At 45.0% G+C, this 19,215-nt stretch overlaps 1 protein-coding gene across 1 annotated transcript in view; it reads right to left on the bottom strand.

The window, feature by feature from the left end:
* The window catches only part of KIAA1755 (KIAA1755 ortholog), a 129,309-nt gene that overhangs the window by 21,052 nt on the left and 89,042 nt on the right, over positions 1 to 19,215 (bottom strand). The window contains exons 15-18 of the mRNA XM_029612330.1: positions 15,987 to 16,236; positions 15,032 to 15,121; positions 11,881 to 12,105; positions 2,389 to 2,559 (exon numbers count right to left, since the gene is read on the bottom strand). Of these exons, the coding sequence (XP_029468190.1) occupies positions 2,389 to 2,559; positions 11,881 to 12,105; positions 15,032 to 15,121; positions 15,987 to 16,236 (736 nt within the window). The remainder of the gene's footprint in view (positions 1 to 2,388; positions 2,560 to 11,880; positions 12,106 to 15,031; positions 15,122 to 15,986; positions 16,237 to 19,215) is intronic.

Below are 19,215 nucleotides of genomic sequence, written 5' to 3'. Positions count from 1 at the left end.
TGCTAGATCTGTATTATGTCCAGTATCAAGAACAGTGTTTCTCAAGCTAGTCCTGGAGTACTCTCTAGCTTTCAGGATATGCACAATCAATATGCATGAGACAGATCTGCATGTGTATCTATCTCATGCATATTCAGAAAACCAATCTGGCAACAGGCTACTCTAGAACTGGCTTGAGAAATACTGCCATAGAATACAGCGTAATAGTGAACTAAATCTATGAGAGAATGAGCACATTCTTCTCAGAATGTGACCTATGCTGCCATCCCTGATAGACTGTCATCCTTTCGAAGGGTGAAGTAGTCTTGTGGTTTGAGAAGCAGGCTGAGAACCAGAGAGGTCAGGGTTCAGATCCTGCTGATATTCCTTGTGACCTTGGGAAGTCACTTCACCCTTCATTGCCTCAAAGTTTGCTCCTGGGGGGTCTCTTTAAAGGGCCCCTATCATGGATAGAGGCAAAAGTCCATGTGGCCAACAGATGCCATTTTAAAAATAGTGGCTGCAGGCCTGGAGCCTTGGGGGCAGTCCAGGCTCCACCTCACTACCAGAGCTATCAAGGTAGTGGATGGGGTGCAAGGGGGGGGAGGAGGAGATCTGTGGGGGGTGGGATAAGGGATGAACTTGAGCACAGGTATTTCATTTTTTACTATTTGACCGCCTCAAGGGGTGATGGGAGAAGCGTGGAAAAGGAGCTCTCACGTGACCTCTATGGGTTTGAATGTGACCGGGGGGGGGGGGGGGGGGGTTCATTGTTTGGGTCACTCAAACCCTTTAAAAGATGGCGGGGAAAGAGGCCTCCGATATAGCGGCCATTGCCGCTGTGACAGAGGATTGCGTGCCGGCAGATGCAACTCTTGACAGGAGGCAGGCGCAAAAGGTAAGATAAAAGTCAGGGGGGGGGGGGGGGGGTAGGGTCAGGCTAGGTCTTGAACAAGTAGATGTGAATCGGTTATTTACACTTTCAAATAGTAGAAGGACTAGGGGGCATTCCATGAAGTTAGCAAGTAGCACATTTAAGACTAATTGAGAAAATTCTTTTTCACTCAATGCACAATAAAGCTCTGGAATTTGTTGCCAGAGGATGTGGTTAGTGCACTTAGTGTAGCTGGGTTCAAAAAAGTTTTGGAGAAGTTCTTGGAGGAGAAGTCCATTAATGGCTATTAATCAATTATACTTAGGGAATAGCCACTGCTATTTATTACATCAGTAGCATGGGATCTTCTTAGTGTTGGGTAATTGCCAGGTTCTTGTGGCCTGGTCTGGCCTCTGTTGGTAACAGGATGCTGGGCTTGATGGACCCTGGAAGGGAATGGGGGAAGGCAGCGCGGCTCGGCACGTGCAAGGTGCACAATTGTGCACCCTCTTGTGCGCGCCAACCCCCGATTTTATAATTTGCGCGCGCACCCTTTTAAAATCTACCCCATACAGCCTACATGCACAAAAGTTTGCATGCGTATTGGTCATGCAATTTTCTAAAAGGCCATTTCTGTGGGTAAAGCACTATTTTACCGCAGAAGTCCCTTTTAAAATGACCCTCCCTGTGCGCAAACCAGGGGTATTATTCTGGCACTGACAATCTGAGCTTATTCTTAACTAACAATTACCAGGGTAGTGTCATTCCCTAGATTCTGTCAAAGATGTAACTTTAAAACATAAACCAAACCTACTTAGTCTACTGAATAATGGAAAAAATCTGCTCAATATCCCTTAAATAAATTTATTGAGTAGATGGTGGTAGTTTCATACCACAGGTACCATCCCGATTACTAAATAGTATTACTTTTATAATCATAAACATACCACCATTTAAGGGATATAGAGCAGAATTTTTCCATCATTCAATAGACTGAGTAGTTTTGGTTTATGTTTATTTTGATTTACCTACAGATTGGGAGTTTTTGATATTCTGGGTATGTTATAAAGATGTAACTTTGACAGAAACAAAGAAATGATGGCAGAAGAAGACCAAATGGCCCATCCAATCTGCCCAGCAAGCTTTCATAGTTATTTTTCTCATACTTATCTGTTACTCTGACCGCTGAGGTCAGGGCCCTTATTGGTAACTTTTTTGGTTCTAATTTCCTTCCACCCTTGCCATTGATGTAGAGAGCAGTGCTAGAGCTGCATAAAAGTGAAGTCTCAAGCCTAATTGGTTAGGGGTAGTAACCGCCACAATACGCAAGCTACTCCCACGCTTATTTGTTTACCCAGACTATGCAATTCAGTCATTGTTGGTAGTTGTCTGAATGTACATCCTCTTATCTTCATTCCCTCCTGCTGTTGAAGCAGTGAGCTGTGCTATATATGTATTCAAAGTGAATACATATATAGCGCATAGTGAATACATAAAGAGCAGTGAAGACGGGGTCCTGACTTTTGCTTCATTACCTTGAAGGATTGCTTGTAAACATAGATGTCATTGCCGTAGATGGATTTCTTAGTTTTGCTGAACAGGATGAGGTCTTGAAATAGGAAAATATGGCGGGAACACTTCTTCTTCCTGTATATCACTAGGAATTCATCCTGGCGCATCAGCTGTCCCTGCTCTTTCAAATTCACCTGTGAACAAAATGGCTGCTGTGAGGTGGCACTGAAATAAAACAGCTGTTTAATTTTTAATCTCATCATCGTCATCGGCGTTCACTTACGACACGCTTTTCCAGCAACGAGAGTTCAAAGTGACATGTCAAATTGTCAGTGGTCAGAAATAACAGTTATATCATTACAGTAAGTTGGATACAGTTTATCAAGATGTCAAGACAGGTATTGGACTACTAGGATCTATTGCCTAGCAACACAGAATTACATTTTTGTCCTGGTGGGATCAGGAGTTAGGGCAGTTTACACTTATGGATGTGTGGCTTGATGGAGTGATTTGTTGGGTCTCTTATCCAACAGATGGTCATTCAAAGTGTTTAGTAAGGTTTGGCTGTGGTTGAGGGTTTGTAGGCCTGGAAGATGCTGAATGCATCCTCAAAGAGACACATTTTTAAAGGTTTCCTGAAAGTTAGGAGGTCTACAGCAGACCTAATGTGAGGGGGGAGGGAGGTCCTTAGCATGGGGTCACATCATGAAAAGCTCCTTTTTCTGGTGTTAGTGAGGTGCAGGGTCCTTAAGGATGGTATCATAAGGTGGGCCTCAGACAATGAGCATAGTGGGTGGGAGGGTTTGTAGGGGACGAGGAAGCTGGCGAGGTACGTTAAGGTTTGGACTTGGAGGAATTTGTAATAAAGATCTGGATCTTAAATTTCATGTAGTAAAATGCTGGCAACCAGTGCAAGCTTTTCAAGATTGGGATTATTCAGTCATCTTTGTGTGCATTCATTATCATGCAGGCAGCAGCATTTTGCACTAGCTGTAGGTGGTGGCTCAAGAATTTAAGAACATAAGAAAATGCCATACTGGGTCAGACCAAGGGTCCATCAAGCCCAGCATCCTGTTTCCAACAGTGGCCAATCCAGGCCATAAGAACCTGGCAAGTACCCAAAAACTAAGTCTATTCCATGTAACCATTGCTAATGGCAGTGGCTATTCTCTAAGTGAACTTAATAGCAGGTAATGGACTTCCTATGTAGAGGGATTCCTATGTACAGAGCTTTACAGTAGTCCAGGTGTGAAATAACAATCGCTCTGATTATGCAAAGCAGTAGCAAAGGCAGTGTCATCCCATAGCTGACGGAGATGGAAAAAAAGCTGCCTTGGTTATTGCTTAGACTTGGGCCTTGGTGGTCAGTTAGGAGTCTAGAATGAAACATAGGCTTTGTACTTGTGAGCTAAGGGTATCAGTCCCTATAGGGTCACTTCTGGGATTAGGTGGTCTAAGTCTTTGGTCTCTATTCATAGCATCTCTGTTTTTTTGAGGGTTTAGTTTGAGTTTGTTCAGGCTTAGCCAGTTTGCTGTTCTTTCCATTGTTTGGTTGAGGTACACTATAGCCTGGTCCTGGTCTGTGTCAATTGGTATTAGCAGCTGGATGTCCTCAGCAGGGGAGTAATGAGTGATGTGGCAGTCTCTGATGAGCTTGTTTAAAGGAGCTAAGAAGATACTGAAGACAGTAGAAGAGAAAATGGATCCACTCCACAGAGAAGAGTGGGTATGGTTTGAAGGAGGCTGTGTCCATGGAGACATAGAGTATGGAGTATGGTCTTGGAAGAAGGATGAGAAGCAGGCGAGAGCTGGGCCTGCCAACCCAACGTTATGTAGTCGAGTGATAAGGAGATTGTAGTTTATCATGCCAAAGGCCACTGAAAGGTCCATAGGGCACAGTTTCTAGACATGATGCAATTTAATATTATACATATGAAGGTGAAGCCCTCAGGACTCATTTCATAGTGTAAGTAAATGAGAATGATACCTTTCTAGGTTGTAAATTTTTAGGGGCAGATACTTAATGAAAAAAATATATCCAGATGGGGGATCACGTGATGTGCTAGCTGGGAGGTCACGTTTCTTCCTGGCTCCAGACTCGCCCCGCCAATCATGCCCCATCTGATCGCGAATTCACTTGCTAGATAAAAAACAAACATCGTCGGGGACATGGCATATGTCCGCGGTCCAGGCTCGGGGAAAACCGCGGCCATCGATGACGACTAAGGCCAGTAAAAAAGAAAAAGTGAAGGCACCCGATTCCAAAATGGCGGCCGCGGCGGAAAGTGAGTCTCCCTTCCCCCTCGCGCTGCTTACCATCGCAGAGATAAAGATTGCAGTTCGCGAAGCCTTGGATGAAAAGCTGTCTCAGATTACAACTCAGCTGGGGGAGGTTTGAGATTCACTGGCGGCGCTCCCCCCGCGATTAGAAACAGCAGAGGCACGGATTTCAGAGCTGGAGGATGCTGCAGGTGTCACACTTGCTAAAATGGTTGCCAGGGATAAAAGTTTACAGGCCCTTCAGCTTAAAGTCGACGAGCTGGAAAACAGGGCCCGCCGTGACAATTTAAAGTTCCTCAGCTTTCCAGAGGCAGTGGAGGAGCGCTCACTGTGCTCGCTTTTGGAGACCTGGCTTCCAGAGGTGCTTGCACTGCCTCATTTACAAGGGAAGCTCGTGGTGGAGCGTGCTCACAGGCTGGGAGCGAGATCATCGCCGTCGGGACGTCCTAGGCTGGCCATCACCAAAATCTTGAATTCAGTTCACAAGGCAGAGCTCTGGAGGGCATCCCGTTCGAAACAGGAATTGCTTTATCAGTCGCATCCCATCAGAGTTTGCCAGGATTTCTCAGCTTCAGTGTCAGAGGCCAGGCGGGGATTTTCCCCCATCTGCTCCACCTTGCACAACCGTGGTATCAAAGTTGCACTTATGTTCCCGGCATGCTTGCGGATTTGGAGCGCGGACAAAGTCCATACCTTTGATACAGCGGAGCTGGCCCGGGCGTCTGTGGACTCACTGGATTCCTAAAATGGATTTTTCCAAATAGCTGTCACACTTCTCTGGACCAGGCTTGGTGCCGACTGGGGGAAAGGGAGTTCTAAAACTTGCAAAGGGCTGGTCAGAGCCTGTGGGGCATTTTTTTCTATATAACACAGGTTTCTTTGAGGTTTTTTTTTATTCACTTTTGGAAGATTTTGTCACAGTTTTATCAAGATTTCACATTTGGATCTGGCGCCCTATGAGTACTCCCCTATGAGTACTTCCGGAGTATGGGAATTCCTTCATACTTCGAAGTTTTCATGGATCAGTGTTCAGCCTTGGCATAAATATTGCTACCCCCCTTTGGTACTGATTCAGATCCCACACTTAGTGGAGCTTCTGTTTCTTGATGGAAACCTTTCAGGAATCATAGGGGATACTTTCTCTAGGATCGATTCTAGAGATTACCTGTGAGAATTATAATGTCATGGCCCACGTTTTTTTTTAGCGGGTGCCTGGCTAAGTTTTGGACTATTTTCCCGGCTGGACTTCCTTTTTCTGACTGTTTATAGGATACACCCCGATTTTTTTTTACTCGATTACCTGGGTTTGGTTTTTTTTCCTGTGGCCTAGGGGCTATACAGTGGTGTCTATTTGTTTACTGTTCAATGTTTTTGCCTTTGCTAGCCTATGCTCGAGGAGGATGGTGGGGTGAGGTCATGGGCACATCTATGAGTGATCCTTTCGCTTCCGCTATGGAAGTGCAGTGGGGTGGGCTCAGGGAGGGCGGTAAAGGGAGTAATCTTGACAACTTGGGAAGGTGGGGATGGGAAGGGTTGGGGGGGGGGGGGGGAGGCAAAGGAGAGAATGCAAAGCGTGAAAGGGAGTTTGCAATACATGTTAAGGAAGCTGAGTTCCACTGTCTTGTTATTTCATTTCTGTTCACAGTCAAGTGTTCCACCAAACAGGAGAGAGTTGGGGGGAGCCCTAGCTGGGGGGGCTTCCGCCACGTTATCTCTGAATTTCAGGCATTCACAATATACTCCTGGGTTACATATGGAGTAATCACACAAGGTTTGTTTCTTAGAACGTCTGTGAGATACACTCACCTATCAAGCGCTCTAAAATACTTTCCCTGTTGAAGAAAAAAGCGACATTAGAGGCTTATTTATAGGAGAATCATCTCTCTTCGGCAGAACATGCTAAACTGTGCCGCGATTGGGTGGGGGAGGTGCGGTGTGCGTTGGCCTCCTCGAGGTCTGCGGGTGTTGCCATCCTGATACATAAGAAGCTTCCTATTAAAATCACTAAAGAAATAGTAGACCCACAAGGCCGCTATCTTATTTTGGTTTCTGAATTATATGGTCGGACTGTCATCTTATGCAATATCTATGCCCCTAATATTTACAGCCCTAATTTTTTCCGGGGACTATATTCTCATTTAATCCCTTATCTTAATGAGACTTTGGTTATTGGGGGAGATTTCAACACTATCCGCGATGCCACTCTGGATGCTTCCGCGTCACGCACGCGGGAATGGGGTATGGGCAGAAGTCCTCAGCTGTTAGAAAGTTCACTCCATCTGTTAGATGTCTGGCGCCTACTCCACCCAATGGATTGGGACTTTACGCATATGTCTCGGGTGCATGCATCCCTCTCACGGATTGACTACTTTCAGGTTAGCGATCATGCGTTTCCTTTGGTAAAAGATGCAAGGATTGACAACATTGTTATCTCTGACCACGCTCCCATTTGGATTGACTTTCATTTTTCTGAAGGCCAGTTTCTGGCGAAATTATGGCACTATCCTAATTTTCTGGCTAATGATACGAAATTTTGGGATTACCTGCGGACTATATGGGCAGATTATGCATCTCTTAACCAGTCCCATACTTCCCAACCTGCCTTGTTTTGGTATACAGCTAAGGCAGTCCTATGGGGGGACATTATATCCTATGTTTCCCATCGTAAACGGGTCTTGGATAGGCATATTTTGATGTTAAGTGGGCAGTAATGTAGGGCTCGGGCCCAATTGGCTGAGGGAGGGGGCGAAGAAGCGCGAGTTGCATATCGTTCCCTACAATCGGCCCTCAATTCCCTTTTACATCAGCGGGCGAAGAAGAGTTTCTTGTACTATTATTTATTATTATTATTATTATTATTATTATTGTACAGTTATTTGTATCCAAGTTCGAATCATCCTGTTTCTTGTAAGACAACTCCTTGTCATGGTTATTGTTTTGAATGTAAACCGACTTGATTAGTAATTCTGTTACTGGAAAATCAGTATATAAAAATGCTAAATAAATAAATAAATAAATAAATACTATCAGTTTCATCTCTACCAATATAGTAATAAAACTGGGCGCATGATGGCTAATTTGATCCAGTCCACACGGTCTAATCTGTTTATTCCAGCGCTGCGGACGGCACCCACTGAGGTGGCTCGAGGGACCCCTGGTATTTTGGGAGGGTTTCAGGACTTCTATTTGGCCTTATATACTTCTGAAGGCGTGATGGAGGAGGATAGTGCCAGCTATTGCTCCAAACTGCCTCTCCCCTGTTTAACGCCGGATCAACGGGCAATGCTTAATCAGCCTATTCTGGAAGAGGAGGTTCGCAAGGTCATAGGCGATCTGCATAATTTTAAGACATGAGGGCCGGATGGATATACAGCAGAATTTTTAAAGACCTTGGTGGACCAGATAGCATGCCCCTTGGCCGCGGGGTTTTCAGAGTTGATAAAGCGTGGTTCCTTTCCCACTTATGACAACCTAGCCCTAATTACTCTTATACCTAAAGGGGCGGATTTTCAGAGCCCTGCTCGCGTAAATCCGCCCAAAACCGGGCAGATTTACGCGAGCAGGGCCCTGCGCGCCGGGAAGCCTATTTTACATAGGCCTCCCGGCGCGCGCAGAGCCCCGGGACTCGCGTAAGTCCCGGGGTTCTCGGAGGGGGGCGTGTCGGGGGGCGGGCCCGGTCGTCGCGGCGTTTCGGGGGCGTGTCGGCAGCGTTTTGGGGGCGGGTACGGGGGCGTGGCCGCGCCCTCCGTACCCGCCCCCAGGTCGCGGCCCGACGCGCAGGAGGCCCGCTGGCGCGCGGGGATTTACGCCTCCCTCTGGGAGGCGTAAATCCCCCGACAAAGGTAAGGGGGGGGTTTAGACAGGGCCGGGCGGGTGGGTTAGGTAGGGGAAGGGAGGGGAAGGTGAGGGGAGGGCAAAGGAAAGTTCCCTCCGAGGCCGCTCCGATTTCGGAGCGGCCTTGGAGGGAACGGGGTAGGCTGCGCGGCTCGGCGCGCGCCGGCTATACAAAATTCATAGCCTTGCGCGCGCCGATCCAGGATTTTAGTGGATACGCGCGGCTCCGCGCGTATCTACTAAAATCCAGCGTACTTTTGTTTGCGCCTGGAGCGCAAACAAAAGTAGGCTATTCGCGCGCCTTTGAAAATCCGCCCCAAACTGCGCAAGGACCCTCTTATGCTGGAATCATATCGCCCGATCTCATTGTTAAACCTAGATCATAAAATATTGGCAAAAATATTGGCCGAACTCTTGCCTTCTATTTTGCCTTCCCTTGTGGGTGATCATCAGGTTGGTTTTGTTTGACAGCGGTATGCTTTAGCCAATATACGCAGGATACTGACTGCCCAGACGATTTGTCGGCAGATGGACAACCCCCATTTGGCTATCAGTTTCGATGCTGAAAAAGCATTCGATCGGGTGGAATGGCGCTACTTATTTTTCATTCTGGAAAAAATGGGGTTCGATGGTCTCTTTCTTCAGGCAGTGCAGATCCCCATGCAGCTATACTTGCCAGTGACGCACAATCTGAGCCTTTTGTGGTGGCCAGAGGTACTAGACAGGGTTGCCCGTTATCACCCTTATTGTTTATACTGCAATTAGAAACCCTTCTGTTGGCTATTCATCACAGCTGTGATATTAGGGGAGTACGTTTTGGCTCGCGCGTTTTTAAAGGGGTGGCTTTCGCGGATGACTTACTGGTTTTCATAACTTATCCCTCAATGTAATTGCTCCCATTACTGCACACAATTTGGGAGTTCGGTAAGTTTTCTGGGATGCGTTTGAATGAGTCTAAATTCTCTGTCTTAGCATATCCAGCTACTCTCCAAGCTCACTGGTCGGGACCCTTTGCCCTGAGATGGGCCACCAATCACTTATATTATTTGGGGGTGTACCTCCCAGCAGATCCTGATCGTGTCTATCAGGCTAATATTCCTCAGATGATGCGGACTACCACTGACTGTTTGGCCACTTGGAATAAATTACCCCTTTCCCTAAATGGTCGGGTCAATTTATTCAAAATGACTATTTTGCCTAGGTGGCTTTATCTTTTTCAAAATCTCCCGGTTATACTAAAGCGGCTAGATCTTCAACGACTCAATGGCGCACTTCGGAGGTTTTTGTGGAGGGGAGGGAAGGCTCATATTCTGTTATCCTGGTTGAAGGCGAGGTGGGGTAGAGGTGGACTGGGAGTGCCCGATTTGGCTGCTTACAACTTGGCTTGTAATCTTAGGCTTATCCGAGATTGGTTACTGGACACCTCTGTTCATGCCCCGTTATATGCTGATGCTGCCCTGATGGCTCCAGTGGCTCCTGCCTATGCTGTCCAACCCGGCGTTACCTCTCTCTCATCTTTTCTTACACAGACAGTTCTGGTGCACCCGCTTCGGCAGACATGGAGGCGGCTAAGGAAGCTTTTAAAGTTACCCGCCCTTTGTGCTTATTTTCTTCCTGTAGTGGGAAATCCTGATTTTACACCGGGCTCACAATCTTCATATTTCAGAGTTTGGGAAGGCAGGGCTATAACTTACTTGGATTACTTATTGATACGTACTTGGGAAATAATATCCTTTAAGGACTTCCAGGCGATATATGGTTTCGGAATTACGCACACTTTCCCTTACATTCAAATTGCTCATTATTTACGGGCGCTACCTGCCCTTTATAGGGATCCCTCGGTGTTTCACACCTTGGATGGGTTTTTTTGCTTTGAGAAGGCCAAGGCCCCATCTCTGTCAATATATTATAAGCAACTACAAAAGCGTGCTGAGGTGGATATGTGTTCAATTTTGGAATCCCGCTGGAACAAGGATGGTGATTTTGTTATTACTCAGACCATTTTGAAGACATGCTTTCGGCGTATTTCCAGGATCTCAGCCAATATGTACTATAGAGAGTTACAATTTAAATTTTTCAGTCAGGCCTATGTGTCGCCACAAGTGGCCTTTCAATTGACTATAGCTTCCTCAGCTGTCTGCCCCCGTTGTGGGCATGCTATGGGGACTCAGTCCCATGTATTCTGGACTTGCCCCTCTATATAGCGCTTTTGGCGCAAAGTGGTGGATTATATGGCTGATTTGATAGACGCTGCTTTTCCAATTACCCCTCTCTGGCTGTTATTCGGGTGCATTTCACCGATTCAGATACGAGATCCTGGTTCATGCATGCTTTTACATAAAAGGGGGGAAAAAGTGATCCTCTCAGTCTGGCGGTCTCCTGATAGCCCGTCTTTTTGGGCCTGGAGAAACCGTTTCCATGGAATGATGACCATGGAGTCCCTGGCTTCCCGGACATCCCCACGCTGCAGGTGACGTTTTCTGACGGTGTGGCAGAATTATCTTCAATCTCTCCTACATCGTGCACACAGCCTTGTAGTGAATGATTAATCTCGATGCTTTGTGCGTTACCTGGGTGGAACTCTTGCTTTGACTGATGGTGGCTTCCTTTGTACTATGTGGAACCGGGGGTGGGGGGGAGGGGGTTGTTCACTGTTTGTTTCTATTGTGATTATGTTCTGAGAAGGGCTGAGCCCTTCTCAGAACTAAGCCCTCCTTAGTGTTGTATTCCTATTTAATAAAAACTGTTTAAACGTAAAAAATATATCCATAACGGTGCAAACTCCAACTGCATTACAGGCCGTTTCAATAGGGAATATGTTTTGCTGGACTTTGGGTCTCTGAATGTTAGACAGATTTGGAATTCGTGGAAGCCAAAAATTATCTGAATTGAGGATTCATCTCTAAAAATAAGACATATGGCTCTAATTTAGATAAGAAAAGAAATCATAGCCTATACTCCAACCCATAGCAGGAACATGGGAATCTTTCCATATTTCACATCAGCTTAGACAGACTAAATTACTTATGCCAGGTTTTCTTGTTTGGAGAAGGAAAGTAAACACATTCAGGTACGATTATCCCAATCTCTCTCTCACTGTGTCCTTGTAACGAGTCAGTGATGAGATTGTGCGGCAGAATTCACTGATTCCAAGGAATCTGACAGGAGCCACAATGTGAATGCTTCTGCTGTGGCCCCCTGGAACTAGGGTGAGAGCTCTGACTCCTTTCACATAGGCCATCTGAGCTGGCATTTGAACTGATGGCCTAGATGTGAAAGACTCCGCAATGCTGTGTCCAGTCCCCTCAGCCATCCCTGATCCCATTAAAAGACAATAAAAGAAAGGAAGGTCTTATTTTCCCAGACTTGTTCATTCTGTCAAAGTGGGAAGCTGCTCTTACATCACAGTCCTGAATGTCGTCCATGGCAAGGAGGTCATTTCCGTGGCGCAGCTGAAACCTGACAACCTGTTGTGCAGCCAGCAGCTCACTTTGGGCCTTGTCCCTGGTGGAAGTGCACTCCCTCAGCATGTCCTCCAGAAGCAGGTTATACTTGCTAATCCTCTGAATGGGCTTGAGGAGATAAGAAGACAGGTCCATTTTGTCTCCTAGCTCCTGCTGTTTACGCTGCAGAGAAAACAGGTGTTAGTATAAGACACCGGAGCAGAGCCATCTGCTATCATAGGTTATCGAAAAGCAATTTACCTGAAAAGCTGAAACCCGCTTGATAAGGCCACCCATCCATAAAGAAGCTTACTTGTGTTTCATCTGCCCCAGAGATATTGCTTAGGTATCTAAAAGACGCAGGGAGTGGGCCCATAAGCTCTCCCCTTCTCCACCCCCCCTCCCCACCCAACATTCACGATCAGCAGCTTCCACTTTTCTAAGAGCAAATACTGTAAAAAAAACCCCCACAAAATTGGACACCACACTTTTAAATATTATACTTTAAATGATCTCTGTTCCACCCACCCCTACAGCTGTCGTCAGGGAGTCTTTCTACACGACTTGTGACAGAGTAACCTGCCTGTTAGCTCGATCCTGGCACAGATCGCACGGCTCCCTCCACGCCCGCCTCTTACTGAGCTTCTCTTACTGCTCACCAATTAAAAATAATTTTCAAATTCTGGGGCCATCTCAGTAACAGCAACGTGAACGTCTTCCGCTATCAGTAACGTTGTGAAACAATACAAAAGCAAGCCAAAAATGTGCTCAAAACTTATAGAGCAAACCTGCCATACCATAACATGCTATCGGCCAAACTCAAACGGTAAGAAACCTACTCGTGAAAAGGCAGCACTACAGATCTTACAACAGGACTCACAGTCAGCAATACGCCTCATACTGGAAAAACTAAACAAGCTGGACTGCTCTAGTCTCATGCACAGAACCAACACACTAGCAGAATGCCTTTCTGATGTCGCACAGGCAGACCACAATCATGACCACAAATTAGAAATGTACAGATAAAAAAACTGAAATGGAAACCCCAAGAAGCTGGACTTTGCATGCAGTCTAAACCCAGAGAAAGGAAAAGAAAAATGTATTTCCTCCTGTACTGAGTAAAACAGAAAGATAGCAAAGATGCACATCCCAAAGCTGACATATTCCAATCACTAAACTAAAAATAAAGGGGTAGATTTTCAAAGGGATACGCGCGTAATCCCCGAAAACATACCCCTGTGCGCGCCGAGCCTATTTTGCATAGGCTCGGCGGCCCGATGGCTTTCCCCGTTCCCTCCAAGGATGCGTCCTTGGAGGGAACAGGGAAAGCCATCGGGGCTCCCCTTGAGCTCGGCGCGCGCAAGGTGCACACGCGCGCCGACCCCGGATTTTATAACATGCATGCGCGCAGCAGCTCATGCATGTTATAAAATCGGGCGTACATTTGTGTGCGCCGGATAGCGCGCACAAATGTACCCCCCGCATGTAAAACTTAAAATCGGCCCCAAAATGTGTTATCTGGACATTTACATTTTTTAATCATGTTAGCCCAGTCTCTCTTTTCCTCTGTCTTTTTGTAACTCCTTTTCCTGGGTCTCCTGTCTATTTGCCATTTCTATCGCTTCTTCTGCCTTCTTTACTTCCTCCCCTACATCTGTCTCTGACATTGATCTTTCTGTTTCATCTCTTTCCCCTATTTCCCTCTGTTTTGCTCCTCTATCCACCGATAGCTAGATTTCCCACTTCTTCTCCCACCTCTCATTCTCCAGTCCTCAATCTCCCTCTTTTCATCTCTCACCTACCTACCACTCTCACCCCTTCCCAGGCCATTTCTCCACTCTCACACCTCAGCCTTCCCTTTTCCCACTCCCATATCACTCCTTTCCTAGCCTTCCATTTCTCCCTCTTTCACGCACTCCTTAGTATCCCATTTCCATCATTTTTATTCATTCCTTCTCCAGTCCTCAACTAGTTTCTTCTGCCTCTCATCCCCTCATCAGTCCCAGCAACTTCAGTTGTTCATCTTCTCCCCTAAAAAGGAGTGCGCAACTAGACCAAACCGTATGCAGGCCCGAGCAACACAAGATGGAAATTGAGCCACATGATAGCCCCTGCAGTTTTAATGTGAATGCCTTTAAGAGGAGGGCCCATTCCCTGTCTTCATTTTACAATTTAGTTGGTACCACTGGACACAAACTTGCTAAGCTTGTGGCCTTGACAAATTTTGTATCCAGTCATGAGTCACAGTTTTGTTCACCAGATGTCTTCCAGCCCCCATTATCATCCACATGAGAATCTGCATACATATACTAGCTAAGAAGAAGTCATATCGGAAGCCCACCAGTCCCATATGCCAGTAGATTGTGGTAACCTCCAATCAATATTGACTTTTGGATCACATGCATATGTATATGCATGAAGTCCTGACGAGGAAAAAAAAACCTCTGGACTTACAGGCTCCACCTTCCACCTCTTCAAACATGGAAATTCACACACATGAAACATATGAGACTTTTAATGAAATCCAAGCCTAAACTTTGAGACTGAGTTCTTTGCTCAGCCTAGTCCTGCTCCATTAACTTTGGAGTTCCTGCTGATCTCATCCTTGCCTGAACCTTTGCAGGCCAACCAATCTTCGTTTCTGTCCCCTGTCTGCATAACTTAGAGAGGTTTCTGTAAGCTCTGGGTCTGCCTCCCTGAGACGGTGGTGTTAACCTGTTATTTGTCTGTCAGGGGTCTAGCTGGCTACCCTCAGTGCTAAGACAGGACCCTGATTCTCCAGAAGGACCCAATTTCAGTGGCGAGTGAGAGAGCCTGAGCCCCAAAACAAAAAAATGAACTGAAATGAAATAATTTGGCCTGCACATCCTTATTAGTGAAGAAGAATTTACTGTATTTTCCATGATGTTAAAACTGAATTCCACATTATTCTGGCTTGCCATGTGAAACAGGCAGAGTATTCTTGGTAATATATATGGGTTAGATTTGGAATACTGAAATGCATCTGGTGCTTCCTTAGCCTGTGAGAGAAAACTGCATTCAACACTCTTAGGCCCTTGAAATTGAGGACCACTGGAGACTAATGATGCTACCCTGCTGAGTTCCGTACCTTGAAAAACGCAGCACCGTGCTCTGCTAGCAGTGTATCTGACTGAGGCTTATTCTTGCTGTAGAAAGCATAGAGTCTGAATCGCTCCTTCTGTAACAGAACAGAAACCAGGCCTGTTTATATTATTATAGATGGAAGGTTGAACTTACATCTACCTGTGACAACCCAGAAATACACCTACTGTTACATCTCATTTCAGGTTAAAAATGATTTCTCACTGAAAATTAAACTATACACTAGGGAAAAGCTTAATTTGGCTTGGAACATTTAGGACAATAACCTTAGTCAAAGCCTGAGTCTAGTAATCCTAACACAGTGAAAGAAAACAATCCAGGCTGCGAGACTAAAAGATATGAGGATCTGATTTTTAGCCAGGTAAATCTAGTTATTTAAACATTTGCCCCCTCCCCCCACAAACAGCTAAATGTATGCAGTTAAAATCACAAGCCACACAAATTTAGGGCCTGATTTTCTAAGGCTTTTCTCCCATTCTGACTCTATGGGAAAAATGCTTGGTAAATGACCCTCTTGGCCGGGAAAAAAGGGACCAGGTCAGAAGTGTTCCTGGGCAGACTTTCAAATTTAGCTGGTTAATATGATATTCTGTGTTAAATGGCTAAATTTAGTCAGGTATCCCCAGCTGTGAAAATGACAGGCTTTTATCTATGCATTCAAAACCTGCCCAGACAGATTTAGCCTGATATTCAGCCACACAACAAGCTAGTAAGTGTGGTTGAATGTCCATGTAATGATAACTCGGTGAACTCATCCGGCTATCTTACCTGGTCAGAGGGTTTTGAAATATTGAACCCCCATGGCTAACAGTGGGGCTCTGTTAGAATTAATTTTCAAACATAACAAAATTCAAGACAGCAAAAAGAAACAGAATGGTCTCTTCCCCTATGACCTCTGTCCACACATGTACACAAGCACACGTCATTTACAGGAGACCCACATGTCTGAGGAAGCAGCGTCCCACTCGGAGGGGGTCCTTCCAGCACTCCTTCAGCTCCTGCAGGAAAAGCTGATTGTGAAACTCATGCAGTTTTTCTAGGTTTCCAAATACGGCGGCATGCTGACCTCGCAGGCCCTGAGGCAGGTCGCCTCTCTCCATTTCAGGAAGATAATGAGCAAGGACGTAGCCCAACGAGCAGACGTAGTCCTTCTCAGTGCTGAGCAGCTCCTCCATTATTCTCCATAGTTTACTGAGAGTTGACAGGGATGCAAGGGAAGATAAGATGAGAAAAGGAAAGGGGAAAAAGGGAAAGAGAATGAAAATATGTGCTGAAAATGTAAAAGGAAGTTGAGGATAATTATTATTCAATTATATACAGAAGCATAAACGGAAACTCTCTCAGATGGGGACGAAATTCAATCCAGGAATAAAATGAGTTTCAAATGCAGCTCCTCACTATCAGAAGGCCACCTACCTGAATGCCTTTAAAAAAAAAAAACAAAACAGTGATCAAACACACACAGAAAAAAGAATCCTAGATCCCCACAATCAAAGCAACCACCTCCCTTTCCTTAGCAAGATAATAAAAAATGCAGTCCTACAAGAACTAACAGCACTTCTGAAAACCATTAACACCCTAGACTCATTTCAGTCTGGATTTAGACTCTTCCACAATATAGAAACAGCTCTAATCAATCCAATGGATGAGGTCCATCTTTGCCTGCATTGCAGAAAAAATGCCCTTCTTTTACTTCTGGATCTCTATGCAGCATTTGACATGATAGATCACAAAATCCTCTTCCTGTGCTTGATTGATCTTGGTTTCATAGGTCCAGCACTAGCATGGTTCAAATTCTTCATAATCACACAAAAGCCATCTCCCTTGGACAGGCATCATGTCATCCTCACCCCCTCTCTGTGGTGTGTCACAAAGATCTATCCTCTCTCCGATGCTATTCAACATCTACATGGCTCCACTTGGTAAACTAATCAAAGAATCCCAAATTCTCTACCACACATACACAGATGATATCCAGTTCCTTTCACCTCTAGGCCCAGACCTGACCATTCACAATTGCTAACCAGAACAACTGCCTCAAAAAGATCTCTAACAAGCTCCATTACAAGAGACTTAAACAAAACCCTCAAAAACGGAGGTGCTCTGTGTTGGAAAGAATGATTACAGCCACATACATTCTAGAGTGGCCTTGTAAGGTACAATTCTGCCCTCCAACCACAAATCTGCAGTCTAGGCTTTACTCTAATCCAAGTACAAGCAGCAACAAAATTAGCCTTCTCTCAAGTGTGCCAACTCCGAGCCTTCTTCAATGACCTCACTTTTGCTACAGTGGTCCAGGTCTATGTGATCTTCCACCTTGATTATTGTAATTCTCTTTACATTGGGCTACCCAAAAAACTAAACCATCACCTACAGCTATTAGAAAATTCTGCAACATGAACCTTGTTAAATACCCAGTAAGTTCAACCAAATCACACCACTCCTAAGAACCCTTCATTGACTTTCCCCACACACCTCACTACTGTCCTCTTCTCAAAATCATGGTCCTGGCTTTCAAGCCCCTTAAAGACCAGGCACCACTTTACTTCAAAAACAGGCTCACCTCATACACACCCTTTGGGACCGTGCTCACTACTGTGGGCCTGCCTAGCAGTACCTGCTCTGAAGAAAATGAAACTTTCCACCATCAGCAAAAGACTGTTCTGATGAGTCTCTTCCCTTTGGAACCCTCTACCACTAGAATCTGGCTCACACCAGACCTTCTCCCCGCTTCAGGAAGTATCTAAAACCGAATAATAGCGGTCCTCAACCAGAACCATAATCCTAATTGGATCCCTGCAATATCAGCTCCGGCCTCTCATGACCCAACTAAGCTGAACACTGACACTTCCACTAACCATGACCCTCTTAAGATCGATGAAATGTCAATGTCTGACTTACTGATGTCCCCTATATTTGCTGCCTAACCTACAGCTGTTGTGCTTTCTGCTTTTATTGATTTGTAATACCTTCTGCTTTAGTTTATCCTTCCAATGAAATTTATTCTTGCATACATCTCTAGAACATAAAATCCTGTACCCTGAAACCTATACATGCTAAACTCTGTTGATCATGTACCCTATAGAAACATAGAAACGATGGCAGAAGAAGACCAAATGGCCCATCCAGACTGCCCAGCAAGTTCCCCATTTTTTTTTTCTCATACTTACCTGTTACTCTTGGCTCTTAGTAACCTTTTGGTTCTATTTTCCTTCCACCCCCACCATTAATGCAGAGAGCAGTGTTGGAGTTGCATCTAAGTGAAATATCTAGCTTAATTAGTTAGGGGTAGTAACCGCCGCAATAAGCAAGCTACACCCATGCTTATTTGTTTACCCAGACTATGTAATTCAGTCCTTGGTGGTTGTTTTCTGTATATAGATCCACTATAGACATTGTAAATAAACAGTGATGATGATGTTTTTTTTCTTTCTATCATAACATTATTATTGGGATCAAGGAATTTTCATATAGGAAACTTCTCGGTGTCACCCTCTTGCCTTTTATTTTTTTAGCGGGAAGCTTATGAGACCATTGCATCAGTGTGTGACTGTGTCTGCGTGTCCCCCCACCTAATAATTTTTGTGTTCAGCATCCTGTCCACACCAGATTTTCAGGACATGCCAGGAGAGACAGGAAGACTCCGATGGGGTGTTCTATTTTCAGATCCACGTCTACGCTCGGATTGTGTATGTGTGCTCCGGAAAGTAGGCGCCTTTAGTTCTGAGTGGAACTTCTTAGAAGAATTTTGGCCAAAAATTTGCCTAGTAGATATGTATAATGTGATGCATTTTATTCCCAAAGGCAGAGATGAAAGCTAGCACTTAAAAGGGGTAGGTTATTTATTTTATTTAAAAGTTTTTATATACCGACATTCACTGTGAGTATCACATCGGTTTACATTAAACATGAACTTAGCTTGTAAATGCTTTACAGGGAACTCTTGATATATGCGAGTAATATGAAATATTTATAAATGTGGACAAAACATGAACTTAACTAAGTTTAAAGTGAGTAAAATGAACTATTTATAAATGTGAAGGAACATAACCTTCGCATTTTTTATGCTTTTGATTGCCATGCCAGCCTCTTCTTTTCTCTCTGAGAATGAAATCCTAATCATTGTGTTGGGTACCCTCATCTTATAGTAATGTTCATTGATAATGTTGA

Source organism: Rhinatrema bivittatum, chromosome 8 (assembly GCF_901001135.1).
Source record: "Rhinatrema bivittatum chromosome 8, aRhiBiv1.1, whole genome shotgun sequence".
Taxonomy (NCBI): Eukaryota; Metazoa; Chordata; class Amphibia; order Gymnophiona; family Rhinatrematidae; genus Rhinatrema; species Rhinatrema bivittatum.
The sequence above is the reverse complement of the archived record's forward strand: the minus strand, read 5'-3'. Positions and strand labels throughout refer to the sequence as shown.